General features: G+C 36.2%; 1 protein-coding gene and 1 pseudogene across 1 annotated transcript; one reads left to right on the top strand and one right to left on the bottom strand.

The window, feature by feature from the left end:
* Positions 1-262: 262 nt before the first annotated feature.
* On the top strand, positions 263-5,672 carry LOC142628976 (putative ABC transporter C family member 15; annotated as a pseudogene).
* A 1,622-nt stretch (positions 5,673-7,294) lies between these two features.
* Positions 7,295-10,261, bottom strand: LOC142629744 (uncharacterized). The gene is made up of 3 exons (XM_075803782.1): positions 9,953-10,261; positions 8,226-8,314; positions 7,295-7,656 (listed from the first exon to the last, which is right to left on the bottom strand). Exons 1-3 carry the CDS (start codon positions 9,989-9,991, stop codon positions 7,500-7,502), a joined length of 285 nt encoding a protein of 94 aa, XP_075659897.1. The 5' UTR covers positions 9,992-10,261; the 3' UTR covers positions 7,295-7,499.
* Positions 10,262-11,249: the final 988 nt, after the last annotated feature.

The following is an 11,249-nucleotide window of genomic DNA, read 5'->3' as shown; positions in this document are numbered from 1 at the left end:
TCCTCCAGGTGGAAACTTTGTCCACGTAATCGAAGAACAAACACGACAACTCGAGTTTTAAAAACTCGAGTTTTAATTAAATCTCGAGTTTCTAAAACTCGAGATGTTACTTTCCCACATTCTTTCAAAACCGGCCAACTAACGAAATAATTTGCACAGTAACGTTATTTGGAAAGGGTGTTCCAGGTCTTGTTGATTGCAGACTCACTTTTTGTTCTTAGTTCTTCGCCACGTATTTCATCTTTTGGTCTTTGGTTTGTGATTAGTGAAGACTAACTTGAACTGGGACTCTTGTAGAATATGGAGTCAGTCATCATTGATATCTCCTTGGAGATTCTCATCTTAACATTTGTCATAGCATTTCTGACATGGGTTTTGCAAAACGTTTGGAGACAAAGGAGAGAGGGTGATATAAATGAGCATGGACCAGTTAGAGGGTGTAGAGTTTTTACAATGATCACTGTTCTATCCAATGTCATCATCTCAATAGTGTACCTCGATTTTGGTTTGTATGAATATTGGAATCATAGGATTATCACTATTAAATCTGTCTTCTTCTTCATGACTTGGGTTTTAGCAACTTTAGTAGCAGTCTTATCAAAGAATAGAACTCTTAGTGGAAACAAAAGGTGGCCATTGATCCTTATCCTCTGGTGGGTCTTTTCCTTCATCGTTGATTCAGTATCTCTCACCATTTACACTATCACACATTTGAAATCCATAGATTTTCCAAGTCCTTTTCCAGAACCTAATATAGTTGATTTTGCTTCCTTTCCTTTCACAATTCTTCTTTGTTTCAAATTTTCAATGCTTTTCCTACTAGTTGTACTAGGAAACACAGTGACATAGTAGAGCCTTTACTGCAAAAGGAAAATGAAAGTTCCCTTGGTGATGATGGTGAATTCACAAATGCTAGAATTTGGAGCCAACTTACCTTCCAATGGTTAAACCCTATTTTTAAAAGAGGTCGAGTTCAAAAGCTTGAATTACCTCATATTCCTCCAATTCCTCAATCAGAAACAGAAGAAAATGCTTCCTTGTTGCTGGAAGCATCGTCATTACCAAAGGCCATAGCCTATGCCATATGGAAACCCTTGTTCATGAATGCAGTTTTGGCAGGTACCACTCTATCCTTGTAATCTAATAATTATTTTATTTTCTCCTCCACCTATTTAATATACTTTTGTTCTTTTTCTTTTTTTCTTTTTCTTCCCTGTAGGAGTTAACACAATTGCATCCTAAACCAGTCCCCTCCTAATCACAAACTTTGTGAATTTCCTGTTGGGAAAGGAAGATGAATCAGGCACCCACTATGTTCTGATTCTTGCATTTATTTTCTTCTTTGCAAAGACAGTGGAGTCACTAACTCAAAGACAATGGTATTTTGGTGCTCAGCGAATTGGCATACAATTAACGGCAGCTCTAATGGTATTAATTTACAAGAAATCTATATCCACTAAGTATGTTGGTTTAAGCAACGGTAAAATTATAGATTTAATCAATGTGGATGCTGAAAGAATTGGAGACTTATGCTGGCACATTCATGGAGTTTGCCTGCTTCCAGTCCAGGTCATTCTGGCCTTGATCATCCTTTACAGGAATCTAGGAGCTGCCCCCTCCTTTGCTGCTCTTTTTGCCACACTTTTGGTGTTGGTATGCAACACGCCTTTGGTTAAGATGCAAAAAAGGCTTCACTCCAAGATCATGGAAGCTATGGATTCAAGAATCAAAGTGACTGTAGAGTCTTTGAAGAGCATGAGAGTTTTGAAACTGCATTTATGGGAACCCTCATTGTTAAAGAAGCTCCTACATCTCAGGGAAACTGAGAGAAGTTGGCTGAAAAAATACCTGTATTCTAGCTCAGCAGTGGCCTTTCTCTATTGGGCTTCACCATCTTTTGTTTCTGTTGTCACTTTTGGCGTCTTAATGGTATTGAAGACACCATTAACAGCAGGTACAGTCCTCTCAGCCTTAAGCCACTTTTCGAATTTTACAAGAACCTATCTACAACCTACCAGAGCTCATTTCAATGATTGCTCAAACAAAGGTCTCAGTTGAGTGTATCCAAGATTTCATTGGTGAAGAAGATCAAAAGAAGCTAATACATGATCATACTTAATGCTTTAAATATAGCAATTGAGATTGATATAGGGGAATATGCTTGGGAAACAAGTGAAGAAAAATTAAGGAGACCTACAATCAAAATTTTGGAGAAGATGAAGATAATGAAAGGTTACAAGGTTGCAGGTTGTGGTCCAGTTGGGTCAGGAAAATCAAGTCTTCTCTCTAGTATATTGGTGAAATTCCCAGGATTTCTGGGGGAGGAATAACAGTTTATGGAAGGAAGGCCTACTTGCCCCAAACTGCTTGAATTCAAACAGGTACGATTAGAGAGAATGTGTTGTTTGGCAAGGAAATGAACAAGGCATATTATGAGGATGTACTAAAATCCTGTGCTTTGATTCAGGATATCAAGATTTGGCAAGACAGAGATTTGAGTGTAGTTGGAGAGAGGGGGATGAACTTGAGTGGAGGACAAAAGCAAAGAATCGAACTGGCAAGAGCTGTCTATTGTGATGCCGATGTTTATTTCTTGGACGACCCTTTCAGTGCTGTTGATGCACATACTGGAACCTATTTGTTCAAGGCAAGTTACATTTTTTCATTGTCTTAACTTCTTGTTTGTTATGCATGCACCATTCGTGGATTTCAATTAAATATAGAATGCTTTTTTGCAGAAGTGTCTCATGCAACTATTGTCACAAAAGACTGTCATCTATGCTACTCATCAAGTGGAATTTTTAGATGCTTCCGACCTTGTTTTGGTAAGTTATTGAAATCCTTGTCCAACCCCTCTATGAAACTATGATCATTGTCCTCTCAAGCTTCTGATCACTTGGTTTTAAATGCATATTTTGATAGGTGATGAAAGCTGAAAGGATAGTTCAGTCAGGAAGGTATGAAGATCTGATGGCAGATTCGAATGGTGAACTTGTTATACAAATGGCTGCTCATAGAAAATCACTAAACCAAGTTAACCTACTCCAAGATGATAATGCCTTAACTATTAGACCCCATGAGCTAAATCAGATAGAAGTTGCATAAGAAAATTTTGAAGGTCCCATCAACGATGGAAAACTTAAAGCAAGAACTGAAGAAGAAGAAGAAACAGAAACTGGTAGAGTAAAATGGAGTGCTTACTCGACCTTTGTTACTTCTGCATATAAAGGAGCTCTAGTTCCAGTTATCCTTCTCTGTCAAGTTCTCTTCCAAGGACTACAAATGGGCAGCAATTACTGGATTGCGTGGGCAACAGAGGTAGAAGGAAGCGTCAGTAGAAAGCATATGAGAGGGATATTCGTTCTGATGTCTGGTGGGAGCTCAATCTTCATATTCAGAAGGGCAGTTTTGCTAGCTACTATTGCTGTTGAGACTGCTCAGCGTCTCTTCTGTGGAATGATCACATCAGTTTTCCGAGCACCCATTTCTTTTTTTGACTCCACACCTTCAAGTCGAATCCTTAGTAGGGTATGTTTTTGTTTATTTCAAAGTAAAAAATATATTGTTTTGTTTGAAGTTTGTATGAAAACTCCAGAATAACTTCCCCTTTTTTCTTTTCACTATTGCAGTCTTCTACAGATCAAAGCACCGTAGACACAGACATTCCCTACAGATTAGCTGGATTGGCTTTTGCCCTTATTCAGCTGTTAAGTATCGCCATCCTAATGTCCCAGATCTCTTGGCTAGTCTTCGTTCTCTTCCTTGCAATTACTGCCATCTCTATGTTGTATCAGGCAAGAACAGTTCCTGTTTTAAATTTTTATTTGACATTTTGACAGCTTCACTACATATAAGCTATATATGTTTCAAAAGAAAATGTACAGCAGTATCACACTTCACGCAATTCTTAATGAAAAAGGTTAAACATGTTTTATCTAACTATACTCTTAAACATATCTGCTGCATGCATCATTTTCTTTTAATCTTTAAAAAAATTTCATGTTTCTTACAATGGTGCATCACTAAACTGTGACGTTCATTTAACCTTTCTGTAGGATTATTACAATACCACTGCTAGAGAACTAGCCCGAATGTTTGGGATTCGAAAGGCTTCAATCTTGCACCACTTTTCAGAATCAGTTTCTGGGGCAGCAACTATTCATTGTTTCAATCAGGAAGAGCGCTTTGTGACAAGAATTCTGAGCCTGATTGATGATTATTCTCGTATAACCTTTCACAATTCTGCTACAATGGAATGGTTGTGTGTTCGGATCAACTTTCTTTTTAATCTTGTCTTCTTCCTTGTTCTGATAATCTTGGTGAGCCTGGCTAGATCAGCTATTGACCCCAGTAAGTTTCCCTGCCCCTCTTCTTATTTATAAACTAACAGAACAAGTGTAGCAATTGGCAACTAAATACAAGTCAAACTAAGAAAGACAATCTAACATTTATTTCTACTCGAGATTAAAACCCTTCAATGATAATGTGTGAAAATGTACATATATTAAGTATGCTTCTGCCTACTATTGATACTTGATACCATCCATTCTAAAGTGCCCAACATATCCTGTTCTTATCCTTTTGTCAATGATCAAGTTATCTTTATAGTTCTTTGACTAAATCCATTAAATTTCAATGCTATACTAATGCACTGGTTGAACCATCTCAGGCTTAGCAGGACTGGCAGCTACCTATGGTTTGAACCTAAATGTTCTTCAAGCATAGGTGATATGGAATCTGTGCAGTGTTGAGAACAAAATGATATCAGTTGAGAGAATTATCCAATTTACAAATATACCAAGTGAAGCACCCCTAGTGATTGAAGATCACAAGCCAAAGCCTGAATGGCCAACAGATGGAAGGATAGAGCTTGAAAACCTTCATGTCCAGTATAATCCTTCACTTCCAATGGTTCTAAAAGGGATCACTTGCACCTTCACAGGAGAGAAGAAAATTGGAGTTGTGGGGAGGACAGGAAGTGGAAAGTCAACTTTAATTCAAGCACTCTTTAGGGTGGTGGAGCCTTCAGGAGGACGGATTCTGATGGATGGATGGAGTTGATATTTGTAAAATAGGTTTATAGGATTTAAGGTCTAGGTTGGGTATAATACCACAAGACCCAACATTGTTTCAAGGAACCGTGAGAAGTAATCTAGATCCTTTGCAACAGCATTCGGATCAAGAAATTTGGGAGGTTGGAACTCAAAAACACTTTTTTGAAGGAATCACTGAAGCTTCTCCCTTTCTTTTTTTTTTCTTTTTTTTTTTGGTTTCCTTCACTAACTTAGCTTGATATGTCAGGTTATCAACAAGTGTCATCTTGCAGAGATAGTGAAACAGGACCAATGGCTTTTTTTTTTTTATTGCTTGGATTTTCATTTTGGAATGTGGGCAATGATGCAGTTGCAGAAGATGGAGAAAATTGGAGTGTTGGACAGAGGCAGCTTGTTTGCCTGACCAGGGTTCTACTCAAGAAGAAAACAATTCTAGTGTTGGATGAGGCTACTGCTTCTATAGATACTGCAACAGATAATCTAATTCAAGAAACAATAAGAGAAGAGACAAAGGGATGCACGTTCATTACTGTAGCTCATCGTATACCCACTGTTATTGACAATGAATTGGTTCCAGTTCTTGATGAAGGTAAAACTAGGAAATCCAAGAAATTTTAAAGTACACTCCATCTTGTGGTATAGAACTTATTTACCAAGTTCTATACCCGGTGCATCAAGAAGCCTTTGGTCCTGTTTCACTTGCAAGATGACACTTGTTGATAACCTGACATATCAAGCTAAGTTAGTGAAGGAAACCCAAAAAAAAAAAAAAAAAAAAAAAAAAAAAAGAGAGAAGCTTCAGTGATTCTTTCAAAAAAGTGTTTTTGAGTTCCAACCTCCCAAATTTCTTGATCTGAATGCTGTTGCAAAGGATCTATATTACTTCTCACGGTTCCTTGAAACAATGTTGGGTCTTGTGGTATTATACCCAACCTAGACCTTAAATCCTATAAACCTATTTTACAAATATCAACTCCATCCATCAGAATCCGTCCTCCTGAAGGCTCCACCACCCTAAAGAGTGCTTGAATTAAAGTTGATTTTCCACTTCCTGTCCTCCCCACAACTCCGATTTTCTTCTCTCCTGTGAAGGTGCAAGTGATCCCTTTTAGAACCATTGGAAGAGAAGGATTATACTGGACATGAAGGTTTTCAAGCTCTATCCTTCCATCTGTTGGCCATTCAGGCTTTGGCCTGTGATCTTCAATCACTAGGGGTGCTTCACTTGGTATATTTGTAAATTGGAGAATTCTCTCAACTGATATCATTTTGTTCTCAACATTGCACAGATTCCATATCACCCATGCTTGAAGAACATTTAGGTTCAAACCTTAAGTAGCTGCCAGTCCTGCTAAGCCTGAGATGGTTCAACCAGATTCCATGTCATTTTGATTTCTTTGGAGTTCAGTAAAGTAGGACTCCCCAGTTCAGTCACTCAAGGATTCTCCATTCTCAAATTTGGTGATTAGTTTCTTGAGGAAATCATCCAAAAGTCACTGTGCTAAGTTTGTAAGATATGGAAGTTCTTGAGTTGTGACATGTTAACCTCAGTATTTTTTTTTTTTTAAGTGGAGACATGTTGACCAATCTTAACTCTGAACTAAAGGATTCATAGCATTGAGGCATTAAATTCAGCAAGTTAATAATCTCAAACTCAAGTTAGGAGCAATCTATAATGCTTAGCCATAGGTGTGATAGTAACAGGTTAGAAATACTAAAAGGGGTTCTCAGCTAGAAATTTTTCTCCTGTGTGTGTTTTTAAATTTCAAATCCTAATGAATCAGTTGGAGTTCTCTTTGCATTGATACCGCGAAATTTAGTTCAGGGTTAAACTTAAAATTCTTTGTATATTTGGAAATTCATCTGGTCAAATTGTAGTTGTTAAAAATTATGTGATTTTCACTTTTTTTTTTTAAATTGCAAAAGTTTAATCTCTGCCAATTCTGGAAAAAATATATTTATTTGCCAATGACAATAAAACATGGTTTTGCATGGTAAGTACTGATTCGAAATATATAAAAAATTCTTTATGCACAAACTATTTAATCATAAAAACTATTAAGTGACTGCAAAAGATTCACAAACTTTTGCCTGCTATTAGAGAACAAAAATAACTAAGTCTGAGTTGTGTTGTAAATTCTCTTCTTCTGTTTTGATCTTCTTCTTTTTCTCTCTCTTTTTAATCCGCACAACACATGCAACACAGAGAGAAAAAGGGGGGTGGGGGAGAACAAGAAAGATGATGTCCAATTTGCAAATGTTGACTTTATTACTGAAGGGTTGAGCTTATGCATCAACATGATGGAATCCAGTATAACACATTTATCTCATGCCTCTTCTAAAAAAATAAATAGTATCTCTTTTTCTCCAAATCAATCATTTAAGCAGACAACCGCCATTTTCAAAATTCAAATATCTAGCAATCTTCAAATCACAACATTTGATTCAGTTTGGAATATTTGGATCCGAGAAGAACTTGTTGATGGATGGCATGATCTGAGGGGATCTATTGCGTACAAACTTCCTGACAGCATGTTGTGAATATTTCTCACCCTCTTCAAAGTTGTCAAGCACTCCTGCAGCTCTGTTCTCTTTGGTAACCCTGATAGCATAATCAAATTTGGATATGTTAAACTATTGTGGACACTTTTTTCCTTTTTTTCTTTCCTATGGAAATTTTTTTGTGCAGTGCAATTTATCTTCCAAGATGAATAGCAGATGCAGTGTTGTATCATCAATGAACTATAAGACACTTGACAAAAGTCTTGTAACTCAGTGTCATTGGTTGATCTCCTTTATAAGGAGAACTAGGGTTCAATCCCTTACCCACTTGTTGTGACAACTGAATTATCAAAAAACAAAACCATAAAAGACAGTTCTACAGGAGCCTCTAATTAATCAGATACAAGCAATTCACAAGGACTTGAGTATTAAGACAGAAGCTTATTTTTGGTTTAAATATCAGCATAGATCTTATAAAATGATTGATTCACATGGACAGAAATAGAAGACTTGAATAATTATAACACTATAAGATGCTGGAATGAGGGTTTCCAATCAATTACCAAAAATTCAAAGGACTCATCCTCAGATTGGCAGTTCACTTTAAGTGTAAATACCAGAAAACATCATAACAGATTTGGAATCAAGGATAGCATAAAATAGAGTTACCTCACTTCAGGGTTGGTGCAGATGTTCCTTACAAGCTGCATGGCACAAATACCAACAGCAACACCAACTGTTGCAAAAAGTGGGTATACCTATAAAATTGGGAAAAAAAAATGAGAGAAGCTTATACTGAAAAGCCTGGGCTCGACTGGTAGTTAAAAAAACTCAGCAAAATGGTCAATGGGCAATCTTATAGCATAAGAAGTTTAGACAAAAAAATGGCCTAATTAACTTACTATAGGACTTATACTCCCTGAACTGAAACCTAGGACTAGGTCCTAGGAAGCTAGGAATTTGTATCAAACACAGTATATATCCCAAGACTAAAAGCAAGATAGAATAAAATTTCTAGCAGAATTATCTCATATTACACAAAGATTACAATAGGAAAAACTGTGAGGTTGATAGCATATTGCTTTCAAAGTCTGAATGATTGTGCACATTGGATACATATGTATGTCTGAGACTAGCGAATCAGTGATGTTGTTGCTTATTTTCTATACTATATTGTATAATAAATGGCATGCCATACCATGTTGTGGTGTTGAATAGCATGACTCAAAATTTCATCACAAAAAGGTGAGGAAAAACAGAACATGAAAAACAAAACCAAAAAGAGAGAGAGATGACATAATCACGTATGTCCTCTATTTTGAATGCACATACAAGACTAAAACTATTAGCCCAGACAAGCAGTAAATCCTTCAACTTTATATCATAGTAACACATTCTTCCATTAACAAAATGCTTTGGCATTATATAAATGTCTTTTGTGTTTCTTCAAAAAGGACAGGTTAACAATCAAGTTGAAGCCTTATGTTGCCTAAACCACATCAAAGGACCCAAAAAATAAAAGATGAATGAGTAAATCAATGACAACACATCCATTATGAAAGGATCTGTATCGTTTTTTCTAATTTAATCCCTCCAATTAACCAAAATATATGTACCTTAATCATATGATTTCTGCAATATAAGACACAAAAGGCTCTGCCCACTTGATTATATACTTGAAAATTGAACCATTTTTGGTTTAATCAATTTCATTTGTTTGTGATTTTTTCTACTGCCCCGGTTACCTTTTGAATTAACCAATTAGTTATCCCCTCAGTCCTGTCATTCTATTTATTTGTACTTACCAACCAAATAAGGTTTGTGTAAAAAAATCAAGCTATAAATATATTATGTTTAATTATATAACAATCATTTTTTGGTGACAAAATATTATGTTTTTCATGACAATGTCTTAGCATTAACCCCAATCAAACAAATCAAATTAATCAGAGAATTCATCTTGGCACAAACATGCTTCATAACAAAGTTTAGTCAAAAACAGAAACAGTAGTAGCTTCCATCAATATTTACTAGCCTTGTACAAATACAATTGTCAATTTCAGCAGCTTCAAAGCCTCAATAAAATAAATAAATTAAGCTCATTAGTTAACCAAAAGCCTTGTTTTCTAGTCACCCCAATAAGAAAATCAAAAAAAAAAAAATCCTCTCATTTTTCTTGTTAAACATGCATCGAAGGAGTGGACCAATAACCAATCAGCCCAGATCTCTGAACAAAGAGTAACATACTTACAGATCCAAAGATTTATATTACCATATACCAATAAACATGCATAACAACATGATGATAAACCATGTGAGTTTTCTTTAATAAAAACCAAAACCAACATCAAATATTAATGACATAATACTTTTTTTTCACAAAAACTTTTAAGTACCTCAGGCCTTAACCATCTGTTGGCGGTGGCGGATGCCATTGAAAAGTAGTAGGAGAAATAAGAGAAGAAACCACCCAAGAAAAAAGGAACCCTTCTCCAAGAAAACTTGGAGAGAAAGAATATTAGTGAGAAACAAATAAGGAAGCAGAACCAATAAGGAAATGATTTGCACCAGCTAGATATCTGGTATAGATATATATATATATATATATATATATATATATATATATATGCTAAGCTTTACGCTATTTTGGGAGTCGGTTTTTAATTGAAAAAGTTCCGAGAATATAGACAGCCAGACCAGAACTCAACTCAGTTGGTGGGTGCTTGCGTTTACGTAAAACGGAATGGTCAGTGGTCAATAATGACGGAGTGTCAAGTGAATTCGTGGTCGGGACTCCATTGGTGTAACTATATAATAACGTATTGTCAATATTGTTGTGTGCTGACCAAAGATATGTGGCCGATGCTAATTAATTTGTTTAGATTTATAACCTACCTCAAAATTGTGGGATTAAAACTTGTTATTTTTGTTGCTAACCACTAACCAAAAACCGATGTTATTTTTTTATATTTTTTTGGCTAAATACAGATAGGGTGAACAATAAATATACTATATGACATTATAGTATAATAATTATTCTTATGATTTAGTTTTTTTTTTTTTAGAAAACTTATGATTTAGTTATTTTGTAGGATCTTATTAAAAAAAAAAAGTTATTCTATAGTTTGGTATATTTTTATTATAGGAAACAATAAGAGTTTTTCTTATAAAAAATAAAAAGTTATTCTATAAGTTATGTGGGGGGTAAAAAGATCCTGATGGGAACATGGGCCTTTTGGGCCGTGTTAAGGAAGGCCGACCTGACCCTGGGTTTGGAAATTGTTAATACTATGGGTCGGCCCATGCGCCGAGGGTCCGAGGACCCAGCCGAGGGTGAACTTACCCTCGGACTGACACTAGAGAACCCGGGACTTCATGGTACAGGTTAGGGAATGACACGTTCTAGACCTATTGTTAAAAGTGGTGAACCCTTGAATGCCCAAGCAGTGTTGAAGAAATGTCAAAGACAAAGGCTGCTACCTCCACATTAAAGACCCCGCACCTACCACCCCGGCCGCATTAATGGGGAGGTGACACTTAAACAGTGGAAGGGAAACTTCCATCGTTCAAAGGTACTAAGAAAAGAAATATCTATACTAAGGGAGGAGTTGGGGGCAACACGTGTATAAGGTATTAAGAAGAAGAGTATTTAAGAAAGACCTGGAACAGAAATGAGGACGGAACTTTTTGTAA

The sequence above is a fragment of the Castanea sativa genome, chromosome 3 (genome assembly GCF_040712315.1).
Source record: "Castanea sativa cultivar Marrone di Chiusa Pesio chromosome 3, ASM4071231v1".
In the NCBI taxonomy this organism is placed as follows: domain Eukaryota; kingdom Viridiplantae; phylum Streptophyta; class Magnoliopsida; order Fagales; family Fagaceae; genus Castanea; species Castanea sativa.
Note: the sequence above shows the minus strand (reverse complement) of the source record. Positions and strands in the feature narration are given on the sequence as shown.

Bases quoted from the DNA above. Each gene is read 5' to 3' on its own strand.
- LOC142629744 (XM_075803782.1), bottom strand. From the start codon at position 9,991: ATGGCATCCGCCACCGCCAACAGATGGTTAAGGCCTGAG. The intron at 8,315-9,952 runs GTACTTAAAAGT...CCAATTTTATAG, and splicing joins ACAGATGGTTAAGGCCTGAG to GTATACCCACTTTTTGCAAC. The intron at 7,657-8,225 runs GTAACTCTATTT...TTATGCTATCAG, and splicing joins TGCACCAACCCTGAAGTGAG to GGTTACCAAAGAGAACAGAG.